Source organism: Camelus dromedarius, chromosome 12 (assembly GCF_036321535.1).
Source record: "Camelus dromedarius isolate mCamDro1 chromosome 12, mCamDro1.pat, whole genome shotgun sequence".
Taxonomy (NCBI): domain Eukaryota; kingdom Metazoa; phylum Chordata; class Mammalia; order Artiodactyla; family Camelidae; genus Camelus; species Camelus dromedarius.
Window position 1 is genome coordinate 7,555,853 of NC_087447.1, and position 21,123 is coordinate 7,576,975.

Genomic DNA, 21,123 nt, shown 5'->3' on the forward strand with positions numbered 1-21,123 from the left:
GTCCCCCAGGAAGGGTCATTTGTTCCTATTTGGGTCAGTCCTTTTGAGCAGCCACTGTGTGGCCGGCCTGGGGCCAGCGATCCTCAGGGAACTGGCAGGACACGCAGGGCGGGGGGACGAGGGCGGGGGTAAGGCTCCGCTCAGGGCTTGTGAGTAGAGTGATCACTAGGGAACTGGAGAAGCTTCACCAGGACCTGGGAGCAGAGCTCAATTCCAGAAAGATTTATTGGCGCCCTCTATAGACTAGCCAGCGCTTTGTATAGGTTTACAGAGATGAATTAAACGCCACAACTCCTGCTATCTCAAGCTTCCTGGCAAGGGGAGAGCTAGCCTTTGAACAGTGGAGTTATCGCCAGCCGAGTCCTATAACAGGGGCTTGGAACCGGGCTAGGGGCGGCTCACTCCAGCAAGGGAAAGTCAGGGAGGGCTTCAAGGAGGAGGTGAGCTAGACTCGAAGAGATGGGGGAGAGGGCTGTCATTCCTAGTAGAGGAAGGAGCAGACCCATGGACGGATAAGGGGAGCAGCAGAGGTCAGGCATCTCAAGGATGGGAATGTAGTACCCAGGAGTTTGGAGTTTAGCCTGGTCTTTGAGGACCTGTGGACTGGTATCTAGTGTTTCCGTGTGGAGTCAGGAAGATAGGAGCTGGCTGCTGAGAGGCCTGAACGGGGCAGATTTGGGGCTAGGACAAAGCCTGACTGCAGAAGCAGGGAAGGCCTGGGCAATGGTACTGATCCTAAGGAAGCAGGGCCTTAGGCAGAGGTCCCCAGCCTGACACATCCCTACTCTGGAAGTCCTGTTTCTCTGACGTCCCCACCACATTTGTTTGCCTGAGGTTGCAGCAAAAACAAAGAAAGAATACACTCAATTGGCAGGAGATAAGCCCAGATAAGAGGCTGCCTTCCTCTGGAGGAGGGAGGCAGTCAGCCCGGGAAGCGCCAGGAAGCTGGGAGAGGCCTTGAAGAAGTGCCAGCCTGACCCTGCTGCAGAACCCGGCCGCACCCTCGCTGCGGGGTCTCTGCCACTCTGCCGTCCCAGGGCCGGAGGGGGAGGCGTGGAGCAGGTCCTCCAGGCTGGCATAGAGGGTCCAGGCCCACCCTGCCTCCAGGTCAGGATGTCTTGACTTAGTTGTGGCCTCAGTTTCCTCATCTGCAAAACAGGGATAACATCTCCCTCACAGGGATGAGAGGGATGCTGGGTCTCCTAGCCCCTGCGAGTGCCTGTGACTGTCAGCTTCCCTTCTCCCAAGAGTCACTTCTAGGCCCATCCACTTCCCACCCAAAGCTGAGAACCCAGGTCCCCTGATGTTGGGCAGGTTCTGGGCTGCCCAGCTCCACCCCTAGCAGGTCGATCCCCAGAGAGTCAACTGCCTGTGTGGCTGGAGCTGCCTCAGCGGAGGATGCTGGGTGTTTGGGTCATATCAGGCAACAGGAAGGGGGGGCAGAGGAGGCTTCCTGAAGCAAAGGCCTGAGCCTCTGTGAAGGGAGGACAAGAAAAGCCCAGGAGGGAGAAAAGTAATGGGGGCGTGGGGCGGGAGTGATAGCCCAGGGCAGGGGCATAGAGGCGGGGAAGCCTCGGGGAGACCAAAGGGGCTCTGGTGTCAGGTCACTGGGAAGATCTGCAGGTAGTTCCTGGGCAAGGAGGTCTCAGGTTTGAAACCCAGCAACCCTCTGGACAGGGGCCTGACCTCAACCCCACGATGCCCACAAGCCCATTTTATAGATGAGAAAACTGAGGCTCCAGAAGTGGCAGAGCCAGGTCTAGGGCCCGGAGTCCTCTCCAGCACTACCCTACCCCAAACCACGCTGCACACAGGGTCCCTGAAATCCACTTTTATTCATGTAAAAAAAAATCCCAAAAGGATAGAGAAAGAATGTGACCCCTACTTCCCGGAGCTCGCAGTCTCTACCCAGTGCTCCCTGGGGAAGTGAAGGAGATGACGCCCACTCTGGGGTATGGGTGTCATGGGGGCGAGGCTCTTCTGGCCCAGAGTGACCCACTCAGCACCTTCTCTAGAACTGAGGACAGGAAAGAGGGGCGGAGGACTAAGAGGGCCCTAGGAAGGTGAAGGGAGGGAGTTAGTGTGGGGTGCTCACCCCAGTTTAAAAAAATAAAATTTCTAAAGATAAAAAGTTAAAAAAAAAAAAAAAAAAGCATTAGTGTCTTGGCCTCCTGTCCTCCTCCCAGCACCCACCCTGGCCCTTTGGCCACCTCTTGCTCAGCCAGTTCAGAGCTTCGTATTCTCCTCTTGGCTCTCCAAGTCAGCACCGGACAGGTGCCCACTGCTCCCGGGCGCGTGACCATTGCTGGCACAGGCCACCAGATGCCCGTCCCCCAGTCCCTCTGGTGACTCGCCCAGCAGGCTCCAGCGGATCTCCTGGGGCAGCCTTGCCCGCTGCTCCTGACACTCCTGGGCCAGCTGGGCCAGCAGCTACAGGAGGAGGAAGAGTAGCACAGGTAAGGCCAGCCCACCCAGCACTCTGCCCGCCTGCTGCCCGCCTGCCCCTCATCCAAGGCCTCACCTGGGGCTCCTCTTCCACCAGCTGTTGTAGGACCTGCTGCTGCCCTGCCACAAGGCGTTCATACCGCTGCTTCTGGGCCTCCTCCAGCTGTGGGGGGGCAAGGGCTCAGCCAAGGGTCTCTGAGGGAGGGGCCCCAGCCCCGGGGCTCTGCCTGGGTATAGACATCAGGCAGGTGCAGGCTCCCGGGGTTGTGAGGTGACCCTTACAGACAATGCTCCAGCTGTTGCAGTCGGCTTCGGATGTGATGCGGGTGAGAGAGGGCTCCGGGGAAAGGACTCTAGAAGTCCGTCTAGTGCAATGCAGCACCAGGCCGGGACCCAGGACACAGGTTTCCAATGACTAAAGGAACAGGGGTGGGTTAGGGTGGCACCTGAGTTTCACTTACCCGACGGATCGAGTTGACCGACTCAGTGATGTGCCGCCGGTTAATCTCTGTCAGTTCCCTGCACGGGAGCGAGGCAGGATGGGCTCAGTGCCCCTGCACCCAGCCCCGCCTGCCCAGCGCCCAAATGGCTCCCAGCCCTGATGCCCTTACGCCTCCTTCTTATGTTTCTCTCTCGTCTTGGCCTCTGAGATACTGTTGTGGCGCTTCCTGTCCAGGATCTTCTGCAGTTCCTTCTTCTCCCTGGAGGAGCCCATGGGGGAAGAGGCAGGGTCAGTGGCACGACTGGGGGCTCTGCCTGCCACCTGGCACCAGGGAGTCCCCTGTCCCACCCACATGAGATTCCCTGCCTTCACCTGTCATTCATCTCCTTCAGTCTCTTGAGTTGAGTTGTGTGAGCATCCATGACAACCTCCCTGAGCCGCTGCTGAGCCTAGAGACACAGGTGGCCAACAGGTGACATGGGCCAATGAAGGTCTGTCCAGGAGACAGGCTCCCCCCAACTGCCACATGCCCCCTTCACCTGTCTCAGGTGCTCCAGTCTCCGCTCAGCATCTATATCTGCCTGGGCTTCCTTCAGCTCCAGCAGACACTGCACCTGTTTCTTCTGGAACTCTTGATACCGCTTCACCTCTTCGTCCTCCTCCTTGTCTTCCCCACCTCTGTGGGGAGAACCCCTCTGGGTGATGCTCTGGTTGTCACGTGGGCTGGGAGGGTGGGGACAAGGCATATCCCAGCAGGCAATGGCAGGTGCCAGCCTGGAGGGGCGGGGTCTATTATGCCAAAGAGGAGGCCCGTTAGCTTCACCCCAATGATAGGAGCCTGTCTGGGCAACAGTCTCTCAGAACATATGCCCTCATGGGGACTTCAAAAGAGGTGTCACTCACTGATGGAACCCAGCCTCCTCTGTCTTCCTTTCACCCAACCCTCCCCACTGGGGGTCAAGGGGCAGCCCTTGGCCATCCCTCCAAGCCCACCTAGTGCAGAAATCCACATGCAGACACACCCTCACGTTCACATCAGCACACGCAGCACACTTGCACGCAGGCAGTCTGGACACTCACAGGACACCTGGCCGGTGCTGGCACCTGCTCTCAGCCCGAGCCTGGCCCAGGCCATCAAGCAATCGGCGAGTGAGGGCGTCCGCCTTCCGCTGATGCTTCTTGCGCAGCTCCCGCAAGTCTCGCTCTTGCCGGCTCCGGAGTTTCACCAGGGCTTTGTGGCCTCGCAGCTCATCCAGTGGGACCGGGGCCACCTCTGTGAGCAGCAGAGCCAAGGCAGGCTGGGCTGGGCTGAGCTGGGGCAGGCAGACCCTGCAGGAGCACCCACTCCCTCCAGGAGAATCCCCGTCCCCAGAACAGATCCCCCCCTACCTGAGAGGATGCTGGCGACGAGATCGTCACGCTGACCTGGAAAGCAGGGCAAGACTGAAAGCTGGAGGAAGAACAGCGGAGCTCCTCCCCTCGACCCACCCCAGGCCCAGGCCACCCCTCACCTGGGCTGCTGACGGAAGCGCTAGTGGGGGAGGTGGCAGGGCCTGGGGGACGGCGGGGGGAGACATCCAGTGGGCTGGGTGTAGGATTTGGAGTCAGCTGGGACCCCAGCTGCTGAGACTGGGTCTCTTGGCATGTCTCTGGGCCAGCCTGAGCCTGCAGGGGAGAAAGCAGAATGCTCTTTCCAGAAATGCTGTTCTTTCCAGGCCTTCTATCCTTCACAGCCTCCCAGGGCTCCCCAGTGCTTTGGTCAGCCTCCCTCAGCGCTGGACTCATCTGTAATGTGGGGACAACCACATGCAAACAAGAGGTATAAAACAAGCATTTCTACCCATCTTTCCACATGGGGTGTGAGGGAGGTAATGTGAGCTTGGGTCTCTAGGATGCCAGCCTTCACTGCATGTGCTGTGGAACTTCCAGATTATTCTGGAAAGCCTTGGCCCAGCCCCAAGCTTCTTCCCCTCTCCGAGTCCCCCTCCACCCTTGCCCACAGCTGCTCATCTTCCTTGTTACTTAGCTCCTGATTAAATCAACGAAGGAAGTAACCGCAGAGTGGGCACCAGCCTCTCCCTCTAACAGCTCCAGGCAGCCGTCTCTCTTCCACAGGCCCCCGGGAGACTGGGTCGAGATGTGCCGGCAGGCGAGCCTCTGCTCCTGAGCCCTCCCCGCAGAAGCCACTGCCTATCTCATAGCTCCCAGAACAAATGTTTTAAAAGCTTCTGTGGCTTCCAACTGTACTGCTGAAGTGGCTGAACCCTGCCCCATGCCTTTGACCCCCCTGGCAGCAGTTAGAATACTAGCCCAGGACTATCCTGAAGGCCTTTTGCATGCAAAAAGGTGGTTTCCACCTCCTTAAAATGTGGTGAGTAATCCAAGGCCACTGAGCTTATTTAATGCGAGGCCAAAAGCTTCACACTGAGCAGGGCGGGCAGGGTGGTGGAAAGGCCAGCATTGGAGGCAGAGCTGAAGGGGTTGGGAGGGTGTGGGTAAACACCTGAAGCTGGCGTGTGCAGCATGAGGGAAACAGCCCCACTCAGGGATGAACAGCCAGACCACCAGCTGGGGGTGGGGTGGACGGTGCAGGTGGAGGCAGGTGGAGAAGGCTGCAGGGTGCTTCTCCACCAGGGCTGGGCCTGGCCTACCCCACCCCTCCCCCCAGGGTCCAGGTGAGCCTAAGCCCTGTGGCCTCCTGCCTGCCCCTGCCCTGCCCTGGCTCACCTCACTCTCCCCAATGAGGGCAGCCAGCTGCTTGGCTCTCTGGTCCATCAGGCTGACGTGCTTGATGGGGTTGATCAGGGCCTCTGCGTAGTCTGGGGGGGCAGTGGGCAAGGGTCTCAGAAACAGAACCCCTAGGGCCACAACTTCCCCAACAACTGGTCTCATGGAAGGACTACAGAACCCGCCCTCAGATCTGTTTATCACCTTCAACTGAGGCCACCAGTCCCAGCCACTCCCAAGCCCTGGTGGCATCTTTGTCCCCTACCTGCCTCGCCTGGCCCACCCCAGCTCCCTCCAACTCACCCTGGTGATCGTCGGGGATGTAGTCGGAGGCCTCGGTATAGATGAGCAGGGCTGGCAGGCAGAGCGGCTGGTTGGCCTCATTCCGCAGGCAGATGTAGTGGTACCCTGGAAGGGCGGGAGGGCAAGGTTGGCTGGGCCCCAGGCAGGTTCCCACACACTCTGGCCCCAAGCTGCCCAGAGCCCAGATAGCCTCACCTGAGCGGATGGCAGAGACGGGCAGGATCCGGTGCCCCACGAACTTGCCGCCCTCCTCAAAGGCCGCGATACGCAGTGAAGCCAGTGTGGGCAGCACCACCTGAGGGCCCAGACTTGTCTGAGCCACAGCTGACCACAGCCACCAAGGCCGAAACCCAGAGCGGGCCCTTGGACAATGTGACCTAACCACTGACCATAAGTCACCATTGTCACTGAGCCAATGATGGACCCTCCCCTCCATGGCCTGGCCAAACAGATGGGCAGCAACCACCAGAGCCCTGAGTCAAAAGAACAGCCAGATGGACTTCTCCAGGCACCATTAGGGCAGGATAGGTCTGGTCATCACCAGCGTAGAAACTACAGTAAGCCATGCATCAGGGACTGAGGCCACACCCCACCCCAGCAGGGTACAGAGAGCCCATCCATTTGGGAGGCAGGAAGAGCTGGGCTAAGTTTGTGGCTATGATCTCGGGCAAGTCCCTCCTGCCTGGGAGATGGGGTGGACTGTGCCCACTCCCCACAGGAAGGCTACAGAACTCCCTTCTGTCACAGCTTCCTGTCCTCTTCTCTCACCCCGCAGAGGGCACGGAGCTGAGCCTGACACTGGGACATGCAGGACCTGGGGTGGGGCCTGGAGGTGACACCCCCACCTCCTGACTCCCGACTGTGCTCCTGGTTCCCATCCCCCCACCCAGAGAGGCAGCAGGTTGGAGCTCCCTGGGACTGGGCTGGGTGCTACACCAAGCTCACCTTGGGGAAGTCAAAGGGCTCCTCATCCCACACAGGGTTGAAGGAGTTCCCCTGAGAGGTCCGCGTGCGGTACTTGCGCCGTGTGTCGACAGGGAGGCCAAACATATCCACCTCCACATAGATGCCCACCTTCCTGTCGGACAGGAACTGCCCCGAGATCACCTGGGGGGCCAGGAGGGTAAGGTGGCTGCTGAGAGTCCCACCCCCAGGACACCTTGGCCTGAGCCCTCCCTGGCCCCACCTTGACCCGCAAGGCGTTAGCCACAATGCCGTCCACGATGACCTCGGTAAAGGGGTCAAAGCACTTGTCCGGCCGCCGCATGAACTCGGGCTTGAGCAGGTAGCCGCTGCGCCCGTTGTACTCGAACACACCTGCGTTGAGCTGCATCGCCACATCTGGGGGCGACACGGGAAGGGCGAGGGTCAGCTGGTCAAATGGGGTCAACAGTCAGTGCTATGCAGAGGAGGGCCAGGGATCATTAAGGTCAAATCAAATGGCATCAGGGATCCAGACTCAAGAAACATCAGATGGGGGAAGGGTCTAGGGTCAGGCAAGGTCAGGAGATGGGGTCAGCCAAGGTCTTGGCTGGGTCTGGGGATCTGGGATTAGATAGAAGTCCATTCAGGTAAGATTCACAGGATTATGGGGCAGAAGTCAGTGCAGCTGGGGGCCAGAGATCAAAGGCCAAGGCAGGCCAGTGCTCACCCAGAGTCTGGAAATTGAGCGCAACAAGCTGACAGCCCACGTTCCAGAAGAGCTGAGGCATGTAGTTGGACGAGTCCACGCGGGTGCCCTTGGGGTAGATGCGGCTGAGCTGCTGCTTGTTGTATCTGATGGGGGCAGTCAGGGGCCACGCCAGGTACTGCGCCTGCCTCCTGCCTCGAGCCCAGTGCTCCAGGCTCATCCTGGGCAACTGTGAACGGACCTCCCGGCCTCTGCTCAAGCTGCCCCTTCAGTGCCCCCAGTTCTCAACCTAGGCCCTGTGCAGTCTCCCAGGCCCACCCACAACCCAGACCAGGGTGCTGCAGCATCAGGACCCTGTGCAGGTGGTGGGTGGCGTTAAGTGGGGTCTGAACAACCTGAGCCAGCCTCCCAGCGAGTACCCCAGCCCTGCTTGCCAGCCCCAGCCCTGTGGAAGGATACTCCACGAATTCCATGGGGCTCTTGGTCAGTTGCTCCATGGCCTTGGTCTCCACAAAGGATGACATCTCGAAGCACTTGTTCCTCTCTGAGAGGTGGGAGGGGGTCAGGCCTGGCAGGGCCTTGGTGGCTCCCACTCCCACCACCTCTCACCCCACTCACTTCGAGCGGCCTCAAAGGACTTGAACTTGACAGGCTCGATATAGTTGACGAGGGTCGACATTTCCTCAGTGGCATTGACCTCACTGCTGGCGGTGCCCTGCGGCCCCCAAACACAGAATCAGCGGTCCTGTGTCCCATTCCAGCCACCAGCTGGAAGTACCCTCACCTGCCCCACTCCACGAAGGAGGTGCTGACCCTCTTCCCAGCCCTGAAGACACCCTGCCTGGTGGCTCTCACCAAAGACCCCAACCCCGCCACTGCTGTCAGTCCTGGTCCCCACCTTCCTGATTTGCCTCTTGCCTCCTTGATCCTTGGAAGCTGGAACTCCTCACCCAACTTTGGGGTTTCAGTTATTCACATGCACGTGGGGCCCAAATTTCCATCCCCAGTCTCATTTCCAACCACCACCTTGCTGTCTCCGCTTCGGTGGCTCACAAAAGCCTCAAACTCAACCCCTGAGACACTGAGCTCAGCCACCCGTGCCCACACCCTTCCTCATTCTGGGCCCCTCCCAAATCCAATCTCGTAATTGACCTTTGCTGTCACCTCTTGCTTCAGAACTCCTGAACCTCCATCCTCTTGCACTGCTCCCTTCCCCTGACTCTCTGGTCCTGCCACAGGGCCTTTGCACATAGTATTCCCTCTTCCTTGGGTCCACTCTCCCAACCTCTCTGCCTAGGTCAGACTCCGCTTTCTCCCACCAGTTCTGCACCCTAATTCACCCATCTCTGGCTCAATTCATGAGCACAATTTCACACTTGCTTCCATGCCTATTTACCCCTTGACCCCCTCCACACACACCCTCAGAAATCCAGGAGAGTAGGGATAGCGTCTGATCGTGCCCAGCCCAATCAGTGCTCAGCAAACGCTTGGGAAACAAATACATGCTGCCTCCCACTCTTCCTGCTTGCAGGCCTGACCTCATCCGTGGTTGGCTTTTTGGGGTCCGTCTGTTCCTCCTCTTCCTCCTCTTCCTCCTCATCCTCACGGTAGGCAGATCCAAGATCAGGGCCCCGATGCAGCCCCTCCTCACCCAGAGACTTCCGGGGCCCCAGGATGGGCTTCTCGAGGCCCACCTCCTCCCCATTGCTCAGGCCTGGGCAGCTGTCAGAGCTGGGGGACCCTGCAGAGGACAAGGCCACAGGGGGTCAGGGGTCAGGGCACACATAGACACTCAAGAGCCAGGAGGGGTTGTGCCCAGTGCGTGTGGAGGTGACTCACAGAGGAGTTAAGGGGTACTCTCAGGGCAGTGTGGCTGGGCGAGTAGGGGAGAAGTCAGGAGTCAGATGGAATTAAACCAAGTGGTAGTGCAGTGGGATCACAGGTCAAAGGTCAAGGTCCAGAGTTATATCCATCAGGGAGGTTGAGAGAGTGGCTCAGAAGGATGAGAAGCCAGGAACTGGGGTACAACAGCCTTGACAGTGGTGGTAAAAGATGATATGGCATTCAAGTCAGGGGTCAGTCAAGTCACACACAGTGAGAGGGCTTACTGAGGTAAGCAGTCAGGGGTCAGATGTAAGGGGACCTCAATAAAGAATTAGAACCAGCCAGATGGGTAGATCAGTAAGGGTCTCAGGACAGAGGTGGCTCACTGGGGTCAGAGGTCAGAATTCAGAGTCACAACTTGGTTGAGGGAGAGGGCTCTGCAGGGTGGGAGTCTGGGGTTGAGGTGAAGTCAGGAGTCGGGAGGAGCCAAATCCAACTGGTGTGTAGCTAAGTGAACGTCTGGGGTCAGGGGTCAGGGGTCAACATGCTCAGCAGAGAGGTGGCAAGTGGCTTAGGGCGGAGGGAGGTGGGGTTGGGAGCAGAAGGAGCAACCCCAAGGAAGGCAGAGGGGAGGGAGGTCAGGCCGGCTGTACCAAGCTGGGGTGAGGAGGGCTCGGTGGCGGCAGAGCTCTCACTCAGGGCCGAGTTGCTCTGCTCTAGCGGCCGCTTGCGCACGGAGCTGTCAGGGACGCCGGTGCTGGGCTGGTGCCGCTTCTTGTTCTTCACCAGGATGCGGCCCATCAGGTCCTGGGGGCTGGGCAGGGGGACGCCTGGGGCCAGCTGGTGGGCACGGACAGGTCAGGGCCTGCTGGGTGCCCTCGAGCCCCGCGCCCTGCCCTGGCTCCGCGCCCCATACCGGGTACTTGTCCAGTGGGTCGATGAGCAGTGCGTCCCCAAAGATGGAGCGACAGTACTCGGCCATCTTGGCCTGCTGCTTTGCCCTGTGGGGCCAAGGTCAGAGGTCAGAGGTTCCTTGGTTGCAGCTGAGGTCCCCAGGGCAGGTCCAAGGCCCGCAGAGTCAGCGGAAGTCACAGGAGCAGTCCGACCGTGCCATGGTGGGATGGTTGTCTCTGGGTCATCAGGGGTCTCAGGGCCCAGATTGGGGTCCCAGGGTCAGGGGCCCACTCACGAGTCCACATGGTTCTCAAAGGACAGGATGACGGGGTAGGGCGAGGTCTTGAAGGCGGACTCTGCGATGGCCTCAAGCACGTCTCGGAGTGGCACCTCAGTGGTCATGGTGAAGCCATGGGTGATGAAAGGCTCCTCCTCGGGTGGCCGCCCTTTCCACACGTCCAGCTCCACGCAGCGGCAGCCCCACAGCAGCACCTGCCGGTATATCTCCACCGACGAAGTCCCGGCCAGCTGCCCAGCTGGGGGCGAGGCTCCGTCAGTCACCACAGCCACCCAGCCAGCCTGGCTCCTCACCCTCCTCCCCAGGCCATTGCTGAACTGGGCCAAGCTAGGAGCGCAGAGCCCTGGTGGTGGCCCGGCCCTGGCATGCTCTGTCTGGCCAGCCTCTGATCCCTTTCTAAGTCACTGTGGAACCAGCACCATCTCTCCCCAAAGTCCCAGAGCTGGGCAGAGTTGATATCCACCAGTGCTGGCTGATAGGTTGGCTCCTCCACCAGGTCTCACCCTCCCTCAGATAAATACATACCATCCCTCATCCCTCCAGCCTGAACAGGGGAGTCATCCCCAATCCCCCTAAGGCCCCTCACTTCCTTTTCCTCCTTCCACCGCTGCTGCCCTGGAACAGACTCCATCACCTCCTGTCTGGGGACAGCAGGCCCCTCCCCGCCTCCCATCCAATCTCTGCGGAGCACCTGGCGTCATCCTTCTAAAAACATACCAGGTCACATCACCTCCCCCTGCTTAACACCTTGCAAAAAGCCTTTCCTGCACACTTAGATCAGTCCAAATTCCTTCCATTCCTTCTGAGCCCCCAGGGTCCCTCTCCACCCCCCTCTCACCTCAACCTGCCCTGCCCTGCCCCACCCCACCTCTCAGCCTCCTTCCTGCTTGAGAGCACCAAGGAGTCTCCTGCTCCAGGCCTTCACACAGCTGACACCGGCCCCAGCCTCCCCAGGAAGCCTTCTGAACCACCTCAAAACTCACCCATGCAGAGAAGTCCCACTCCCCCAAGCAGGTTGGCTGTCCCCTGCATCCCTAGCATGGGCCACCTCAAAAGGAGGAAGGCAGTTTAAGGGCCAGAGGGCAGAGGTCACGGTAGGGTGGGCTCTCACCAGTGAGATACGTGTTGTGGGAGGAGTTGATGAAGTAGGCGCTCAGCGGCTGGGTCATGTCTGCGCTCAGGTCCAGGGCCTCCAGGGGCAGGATGCCGTTATCCTCACCTCCCAGGTAGCGGCTAAAGCCCTCCATGGACATCTGATCTGGGGGTGGGATGGGGTCAGTAGGGTCAGCCGGGGCCCCTCAAGGAACCCCCCAAGCTCCCACACTGGCTCACCTCGCTCCAGGAACTGCTGGTTGGGCTCATACTTCTCAATGAGCTGCCGGGCCTGGGAAGGCCGCAGGGGTGGGTATAGCACTTCGTTGAGCCTCGGGTCCCGTTGTTTCTGGTTGATGAAGTCCATGAGCTGCTCCAGCGTCAGGTATGGCTTGCCCTTGGCGCCTCTGGAGGGGGCGGAAAGCCAAGCCAGGCTGGAGCCTCACAAGCCCCTGCTCCAAACCTTCACCCCAAGAGAGGGAGTTGGAAGGTCTCCTGACCACTTGGTGCAGGCATTGTTACCTGCAGGGGCTTTGGAAACCACGAAGTGTCTGGACTACCATGCCATACTTCCAGATTCTGCCCCAGTCTCAGCTCCAGCCCTCACCCAAACACATCTGAGTTACTCGGTCCTCATCCCCCAGCATCGGCAGATGACTGCAACCCGGGCCAGGGGTCAGTACAGAGCCAACCACCACAGAGCCCCAGGCAAGGGGACTCTGAGCATGGCCACAGCCTCAGCGCGGGGACCCCTGACAGCTCCACTTCCCCTTCCTGGTTGAAAGGAACGCCAGCAGAGGCCAGACACGGCGCATGGGGGGCTGGGAGGCAGGCCCTGCTCACATCTCCAGCAGGATCTTGTCAATGTCCGGCCGCAGACACAGCTTGTTCAGGAACCGCTCAAAGATTTCCAAGGAAAACTCGTCAGGCCGGATGGACTCGCTCTAGGGGCCAGGAGTGGAGGATGAGAACCCAGGGACAGCCATCCCTCAAAGAGCAGGCGCCCACCATGACACCCCGTGCCCTGCCCCTGCCCACATGCCCCTCACCCGGTTGAAATTGAGGCCACAGGATTCCAGTGCAGTCTCTACCCGCTTCTTGTCTGCTGAGAACATCTTCAGGATGCTGAGTAGAAGGGAGAGGTTAGGGTCAGCAGGGGCAAAGGTCACCAAGTTCAGAGCAGGAGAGAAGGTGCTGAGGGAAAGGGGTGCTCACTTCTTGACTGGGATCCGTCCATCCTGGTTCACCTGCAACTTCAGCTTCGTGTATCTGGGGAGGTAGATGGAAGGGTCACACCCTGGGAACAGCTACTTGAACCCCCAACACCCATTCCTCCCATCCTGGGCAGGCCCAGGGCTCACGCTTTGCGCAGGAAGGTGTTCCGGGAGGCGTTCTGAGCCAGGATGTTCATAGCTAGCTTGAAGAGCTCCTCAGTCCAGACCTGAGGGGTCAGGATCCAGGGGGAGGGGGTGAGTCAGGGACAGAGGTGTTGGTCCAGCCACAGCCCATGCCCAGAACTAGTTCTGGTACACCGTTAAGTGTTTAAATACCCCTTTGTCAGAGGATGATTAGAAATAGGGGCAGAGAAAGCTTAACATATAACAGGTGCTCACTAAGGGATGGCAGACTCAGTAAGTGAGGCCATGGCTCCCCCAGGCCGACCCCTAAGTCCCAGCTCACCTTCGCTGTGTCATCCTGCACGGCCATGAAGTTTAAGAACGTTGTGTTCACCAGGTCTGGCCCGGCCACCACCGTCATCAACCTCTCCTCCAGCCGGGCATCAGGGCCCCCAAAGCCCAACACCTCTCGGATCTTAGGGTCCTGAGTAGGTGAGAGCCAAGGGTAAAGAGGGTTGTCCCCATCCCCTATGGCCTCACTCCCATCCTGAGTCCTGGGCCCCATCACGCACCTTGGGCAGGCGGGCGTAACGGCCTGTCCTCGTGTCCCTGATGGAACTGATGTCCAGTGTGTCCACCTCCTGGGGAAACCATATGCCAGGGTCTGAGAGGCTACAGGGTGAGAGCTGGGAGCCCCCAAGCTTTCTACCTAGGCCAAGGAGTGTCCACCCCCTGCTTAGCCCCCACCCTTGGCTCTTCCTGTCCACAGAATCATGGGAGAAGTCAGGCAGCAGCTGAGCCCCACCCCCATGGGCAGGGGCTGGGGGCAGTTTCAGGGGTCTGGGGCAGGGGTCCTAGACCTGAGCCAGCTGCACCAGCACCGCCCTCACCATGTTGGGTCCTGTCCAGTACAGGAAGAAGCCATTGGAGTCCACGCGCAGGGTCACCAGGTTCTGACTGGAGACCTCCTGGGGATGGGACAGATGGCAGGGGTCAGGGAGTGAGGGGTGATGCCCAGGTTTGGTCCCTGGACCCTCTCAGGCCCCCCACCCCAGTCTTTCTGCTAGTGACCAAAGAGAAGCATCACCCAGCCCACAGGTCCTTTGAGGCTCCCTCCTGACCTCAGGCCACAGCTGAGGTCCTGGGCCCCTCCCAGCCTCACCTCACTCTCACTCTAAGACTCTGTCATGGGGACCACTAACTATCCTTCCTCACCTCCAGCTTCTGCATCATTTTTCCTTTGCCAGGCGAACCTCCCTTCTCTACATATGAAATCTGACCTATCTCCTTGGGAAGGCCTCCCTGGATCCCAACCCTGTGCTCAGTTTCCTCAGAAGGTCTGAGAGCTCCCTGATGGCTGAAGCCCCTACCACCCCCTTGGGAAACAGAATGAAAGCAGAGGATTCGGAAGCCTGACCCTCATGGCTCTTCTGTGTCCCTCGCGGCCCCACATGACCAGTCACCCCTTACACATGCTTCAAAGTCTGTTACCCCCCCACCCTGCACCCCACTGGAGCCTTAGAACTTTGTGGCATACCCCACCTTACAGAACACAGACTAAGTGCCCTTAGAAGGGGACTCGCCCTGCCCTCAGGACCCAACAGTGAATTCTACCATGCCTCAAACAGCCCTGTGGCTCATGGGAGGGCAGGGAAGGGTGCACTGGCCCCATTTTCTGAGGGAGGAGGGCTCAGGACCAGCAGCTGGAGGGAGGGGGTGGTCATTGGAGGGTTAGATTCAGCCAGGGCCCAAGTGACCAAAAGCAGAAATCTCCTGCCCCAGGAAGACCAGTGGAAGACGCTGCCTCACCCTGGTGCCCAAGCTGCTGCTCACTGATGGATGATCCTATGGTCAATAGGACTGCTCACTCTCTTGCTGCCCCTGCTGTGTTCCAGGAATGGTTCTAAGCACTTAATACATAGGAGCTCACTTAGTCCTAACAACCTGTAAGGTCTGAGCTAGTGTTCTTCCCATTTTAGAGATAAGGAGACTGAGGCACAGGGCAACTACTGGGTTTGCCTAAGGTCAAGAAGAGGAAGCAAGGTCTGCATTCAGACAGTACAGCCCCAGAGTCTCGAGGTTTGGGAAGCATGGAACCAGGACCCTTACCAGGCCCCCAGCTCCTGGCCTTAGCTGCAATCCCACTGTGGGCCTAGGATTAGTCTCTAGTCTCCAGACTGTTTCAATCTTCTGGAGAATGGGGACTGCACCAGCCCCGCCCATCTCAGGCTTTGCTTACAAAGGACAGGAGAATGATCTGGGGGCTGAGGGGACAGGAGGCTTGGGAACTACTGGGATGCTTGGACCTCCCACCTCACTGTGGTGACATCCATCCTCAGTCCCTGTTTGAGATTACCAACCCTGCCATGGGGCGGAGGCCCCCCAGTAGTGTGAGGAGGGGGAGTTCTGTAGGTACTGCCTCCAGGGCCTCCCCCTGCCCCTCCTCAGGGACCTGGTCCTCAAAGGCAGCCCAGGCCCCAGGCTCTCAGGCCCCAAGTCCTTGTCAGCAACCCCCACCCCACCCCCAGGGCCCTCTCCCTGTTCCCACTTCCTTATTTGGGTTTATCACACTGGAAGGAAAAAGAGAAACTTTTCCCTTCAGGCCTGCCTTGGGGGGAGGGGTCTCCTCTAGCCCCTGGGGCGCCCAGGGCACCCCTCTGTGGCACACCTGCTACCTCAGGCCACGCCCCCAGCCCCTCCCCCCAGCTCCCACGCCTACCCGCCCCACCCAGCCGGAAAGGAGCCCAGCGTCTTCCAGGCCTCCGGCCTGACTGGGAAGGAGCAGCAAGGAAGCTCAGGCAGGCAGGGGTTAGCCCTGGGGAAGGAGAGGCCCAGGGTGCAGAGGAATGGGCGGTGTGAAAACGAGGGTGAGGTGCAGGACGGGTCGCAGAGCCGCAGGTGGGAACGGGGCATCGGGGAAGCACCAGGGACACTGCAGGTAGAAAGGGGGGTCAGGATTTATTGGGGTTCAAAGTCTTGATGCTAAGGAGTAGAGAGCAAGGTTCCCCAGAGGTGGAGGAACTTGGGGGGCAAAGTCTCCACTACGGGGTGACTTGATACTCCCACCTGAGGAGGGAGCTGGGCTGGGATCCAGAAGCAGGGCAAAGAGGTGCCAGCCAAAATAAGGTGAAAAAGTGATGAATGGAGGAGAATGTTCTGACTAGGGCACTGGGAAGAGTAGGGTCCCGGCGGCACGCACTCAGAATGGGGAGTACACTCAGCCAGACTGGGGGCCAGATTTCTCGAGCCAAAGAGTCCAGTGCCGGGCAGGGGTCTGGGGACCAGGCCAGGGTTGAGGCAACCAGAAGTATACGGGCTGGGAGAGGTGGGAAGGGCGAGTGAAAATAAAGGGACCGGGATTTATTGGGGTTCGAAGTTTCCGGACCAAGGAATGGAAAGACAAATTTTCCGAAGATGAGGGGATGGAGTTGGGGGGACGACAAAGTCTTCATCAGAGGGACGATTGGGGACTCAAGCTTCCGGAGTGCAGCTAGGCTGAGATGGGGGGGCGCGGTGGCCAGGCGAGTCTGGGCTGAGGGTCCCCGGCGTCTGGCCGAGCTGGAGTGAGGGGGTCCCCGGATCTGGGCGGAACAGGGGGCCCCTGCGCTTACCTCGTCCCATTTGATGAACTTACTCCCGCGCCGCAGGGTCTCCACGACGGTGGGCGGCTCCAGCTGCAGCGCGTGGACGCCGGGCCTGGCGCCCGCCATGGCCAGGCCGGGGGCGGGTCGGGGACCCACAGAGCCCCGACGGGAACCGACGGCGCCGCTGCTCCCTCCGCGGGCTCCCGCGCGGCCCGCTTCGGCCCGGCGGCGTCAGCGCCCGCCCGCCAGTCTGTCCGGGACAGACCAGAGAATCGGCGGGGCCCGGGCGGGGCGGGGCGGGGGCGGGGCGGCTGAGGTCCCGCCCCCTCCCACGGCGTCAGGCCAGCCCGCCCCGCGTCGGCTCCCCCTGGCGGCGGGGGCGGCGGTTGCAGCCGGAGGAGGAATGGGGCGTGGGCACGCCTGGACCCGGGCAATTCGCTGGGGGGTTCAGCTGAACCCACCCGGGGTGGGGGGAGAGCGCGTGTCGATGAGGGGATCTGTTGGGGTGCGGCTGAAGGGACTGGGTGTAGAGGGCTGTGCTGAAGACGGGCCGGGGTCAGCACGCTAAGTTTTCTCAGGGGCGGGGGCGGGGTACTTCTGGAGGGCAAGACTTGGGCCGAGGGGCGCAAAGACCTGCCACCCACTCCACTCGGGCAGCACTTAGCTGAGTGCTGGAAAAGCCACTCCCACCCTTCTCTCTGCCCTCACTTCGCCTCTCCCCCCCCCCCCCCCCACCCCGCAGCAGCTCAGTCCCCGCTCCCTGGGAGCACTTAGCAAGCTAATGGGCCTCCCGCCGGCAGGCGCCCCACCCCCCCCCACCCCCCCCCCCCCGTCTCTAGCCCTGGGAGGCCAGACGCCTGCTGCCTCCTTTGAGGACCCAAGCACCCTGGCTTTCCAGAGCAAGCCATGGAACAGCCCCCTTCTTGTTCCACGGACCCCTATGACCCAGCCTGGAGCCTGTCCCTGTGAGATTTCTGATTACAAACTGCTAAGGGGATGGCTGGTCTTTTTCCCAGAGGGGTCAGAGCCCGGTGGGTGTCCACGAACAAGGAGGGTTAAGGAGGGGCTCTGCCATGCTTGGCCCACAGCAGTGCCCTGAAATCTGCTGCGTTCCAGGGGTGGGAGCAGGGAAGGCACATGGGCACTGGGATGGGTGGGGGCTGCAGCCCCTCCCGCAGGGCTTGGCTGGGGGGGCTCCTGCCTGGGGGCCCCTGTGGGAGCCCCCCCAATACAGAGGCAGTAGCAGTAGCAGGTTTAAAGTAGAACTCATCCAGAGGGGCCAGCCAAGTCACCTAGAAACCCAGAAAGAGATGGAGCTGGTTCTGGGGGAGGAGGGGTCAGACAAGGAGGAGCCAGCCCTGCAGGCCCCTTTGCCCCAGGCTCTCAGACCCTCAAGGGGAACCCTGCCTGGTGCTGGCCATCCTCAAAATCCCCAGCATACTGGGTCCCAACTGTAATCTAACAGATCTCCTAGCCTTTGGCTGAGGCCCTGTGGGATGTGATTATTATCTCTACTTGAGGCCCGGAGAGGGGAAGGGACTTGCCCAAGGTCACACACAGCTTCCTAAGGATTTCAGCCCTCTGTCCTGAAGGCCGGCTTATGTCCTGCTTTTACTCCTTACCCTTGAGGAGACAAAAGAAAGGGGGCCAGGACTTGTGGTCTTTGTTCTGTTTCACCAGAGCAACAGAGCTGTACTCCTCGGAGACTCAGAGACCACGAGGTCTCATTGGGTAGAGCCATGCAGGGTGAAGATTGGCCTCTGCCTCTGCTGGCTTGGGTTCAAGTCTACCGGCAGAACCTAGTCTCTTGGTGCCTCAGTAACCTTGTCCAGAAGCTAAAGGTTGTCAGAGAATGAAATAAGCAAACGGGTATGAGATAACCCCTGGCTATAGACAGGTGGATATCTAAAGAATGGAGAGCAGGCTGTGGGAATATCAGGGAGGAAGGAGGAAAGAGCTAGATCAGCTCTGGGACAGGGGGACTGCCAGCCAGTACCAGGGCTAGCAGGGCCTAGAGCCAGGGTGTGAGCTTAGGGATAGAGGCTCTAAGCAGCAGCTCCTTGGAAAACGGGATGGGAGCCTATTTCCTGGGCCTGAGCCTCTCTCACTCTCCCTCCACCCCTGTGTCTCCTGAGGCCAGGGCAGCCCCCATTAGAGGGCTCCTTCCTCCTTGGACACTTTCTTCCAGCCTTTCTTAATGGTAATAGGGTTTCTCGGCAAGCAGTAATAGTGGAAGGAAGGCAGCCTTTCCAGCCTCTACCCTCAATTAAGGGAGCAGTCTCAGCCCACTGGACCCTCCCCAGGGCCTCTGCTTTAAGGAGGTTCTGAAAGCCTCTTTAGCTGCCCTCTGGTGAAGGGGCTCCAGGACCCCAAGAAGGGTGGGGCTGGGGAGGCCACAGCCTGAGGCTGGAAGAATGAAGAGCAGCAGTGGTGGTAGGATCCAGTCCCAGAAGAGTTCAGGCAGGAAAGCAGGGGCTGGGATATGGTCTAGGAGCACCGACCTTGACCCCCAACCACCAGAAGTCAGCAGAACCAGCCCCCTTGAGGAGGCTCAGGACAGCTAAGTGACGTGCCCATGGCCTCTCAGCCTAGTGGGCAGAGGCAGGATTAGAACCCATTTCTTCAACTCCAAATTTCTGTGCAGGGCAGCCCATCCTCCAAGATGGCTGCAGGTCATCATGGCTGTCTACATTAATTGTTTGCAGGGTAGGTGGCCATGGGAAGGGACTGGATGGGCAGGGGAGTCAGCCCTAGGAATCTGGGAGTGGCCTGGGGGTGGGCATAGGAGGTGGAGAGGGGGAGAGTCAGGAAGAGCACCCCCAGCTCCTCCGATCCTGCCCAGATAACCCCCAGGGGATACCTTGAAATTTGGACAAGACAGGAGGCCTTCACACCAGCCTTGAGGGGAGTGGGGACAGGAAGATCACGGCTCAGGGTCACAGCATCTGAGGGGCAAAGCTAGAGCTGGGACCCAGGTCTTCACCGCTTATAGGCCCCACTCCACAACAAACTATGGTATATCCTCCCTCTTGACTATGTGTATCCCCAAGGCCCTATTCAATGTTCTGGTTCAGAAAGAACATACCCTCCCTGGTGGGGTGAGGTCAGGTGTGGTGGGGTGTGGTGGGGAATTTGGACTTGGATAAATTGCTTCGGCCATCAGGCCAAGGTTGGAGCCAGAGGCCAGGCTGGGGATGGGGCTCTCTTAGAAAGGGTGTGTACTGTCTAATCTGCAAGAACAAGGGTCAGCCCTTCCCTGCCCCCCCCCCCAGGCTAGCTGAAGGGAGGCTAAGGCCATATAAGGGTCTGGGGAGGGAGGAGGTGTTAACTCTGGACTGAGCCCCATGAGTCTGCCCCCTCCCTGGTCCTCTCAGGCAGAAGCTCACCTGGCAAGTACCCTTTGACACACACACATACCATTCTCAGCCTCTGCCTTCTCATTGTCTGTTCTCCCCAACTACAGGTAAGCCTAAAGTCCTGGGTTCAAGTTTGTCTGCAGCACCAGCTGTGCTAACCCTGGGCCAGTCTCAACCTCTCTCTGAACTCCACCTGCTGCAGAGGGTTCCTCTGGCATCCAGAGAGAGGATGTCTGTGAGGGGCTGGGACTTACTGATTCTCAGACCCTGAGACTCTGCCTGGGACTGCAGAGGGTGAGCCTGCTGTCTGTGGAAGCGTTCCAAACAGAGCTGCACAACGTTGGGCTGTTGTATGAGTAGAGACTTTGTGCCAGGGGGCCTGAGCTCCACCTCCATTTGGCTCTGTAATTTAGGGCTGTGTGACTTAATTAACACCTGTGGTAGAGTCATTGACCTTCCATGCATTTTCGTATTTAATCTTTGCCACAACCTTCCAAGGAAATGGAGGCACAGAGGAAGCCATTCATTCTTTTATTTGGTCATTCCTTCAAGCAATAGTTATGGAACACCTACTGTGAGTCTGACATAGGCGCTGAGAGTTCAGCAAGAATCAGGTAATTTGCATGATATACATGGATTTGAAGCTGAGCAGGCCCATTCAACCATGGGCATCAGCAGTAAACAAGAGTCTCAGCCTTGTGGAGCTCAAAGTCGAGAAATGGGAGCCAGACAATGAACAAATGAATGAGAGAGACTGTTTAAAGATACAGAAAATCAAACCGGGTGCGGGAATGAGATGCAGGGTCTGCTTAAGAAGGGTGGGCCAGGTAAGGTGCCTGTGAGATCTTAAGGACGGAAGGAGACTTAGGCCGAGGATCTGCGGGAGTCAGTTCTGCTGGAACCGATTATGTGGAGCCGTCTGTAGGAACGCTTATTAGGGTCAGCTGTTATTATTATATTTATTATTGTCAGTTCCAGCTCCTCCACTTCCCAGCTCTTTACGTTGCGCTGTGCGGAGGGCAGCGCCCTGTGGAGACCAAGCCCTACGAAGGCGCTCCAAACAAGTTTTGCGCTTCCCCGCCCCGGCTCCGCCGCGGGGGAGGGGTGGCCATGCGGGACCCGACCCTATGAACTACACTTCCCATAATTCCGTTCCCTGAAGCCATCTTGGCCGGTGGGCGGTGGCGGCCT

General features: G+C 59.3%; 1 protein-coding gene across 2 annotated transcripts; it reads right to left on the reverse strand.

Moving 5' to 3' along the window:
• Nucleotides 1-207: 207 nt before the first annotated feature.
• PLCB3 (phospholipase C beta 3) lies at nucleotides 208-16,822 on the reverse strand. Of its 2 annotated transcripts, none has more exons than XM_010994750.3 (31): nucleotides 16,604-16,821; nucleotides 13,883-13,960; nucleotides 13,565-13,633; nucleotides 13,336-13,476; nucleotides 13,017-13,096; nucleotides 12,871-12,924; nucleotides 12,705-12,780; nucleotides 12,499-12,599; nucleotides 11,896-12,062; nucleotides 11,675-11,821; nucleotides 10,561-10,801; nucleotides 10,288-10,372; nucleotides 10,025-10,211; nucleotides 9,086-9,288; nucleotides 8,166-8,262; nucleotides 8,007-8,091; nucleotides 7,569-7,693; nucleotides 7,104-7,258; nucleotides 6,863-7,024; nucleotides 6,113-6,212; nucleotides 5,918-6,022; nucleotides 5,615-5,706; nucleotides 4,399-4,552; nucleotides 4,277-4,312; nucleotides 3,968-4,160; nucleotides 3,427-3,565; nucleotides 3,260-3,336; nucleotides 3,057-3,146; nucleotides 2,907-2,964; nucleotides 2,522-2,608; nucleotides 208-2,430 (listed from the first exon to the last, which is right to left on the reverse strand). In XM_010994750.3, the coding sequence occupies exons 1-31, from the start codon at nucleotides 16,700-16,702 to the stop codon at nucleotides 2,227-2,229; spliced, it is 3,687 nt and encodes a 1,228-aa protein (XP_010993052.1). In that variant the 5' UTR covers nucleotides 16,703-16,821; the 3' UTR covers nucleotides 208-2,226. The 2 variants fall into 2 exon arrangements, with proteins under 2 accessions (XP_010993052.1, XP_031303752.1); XM_031447892.2 differs by having other exon boundaries at nucleotides 1,817-2,430; nucleotides 3,427-3,610; nucleotides 16,604-16,822.
• Nucleotides 16,823-21,123: the final 4,301 nt, after the last annotated feature.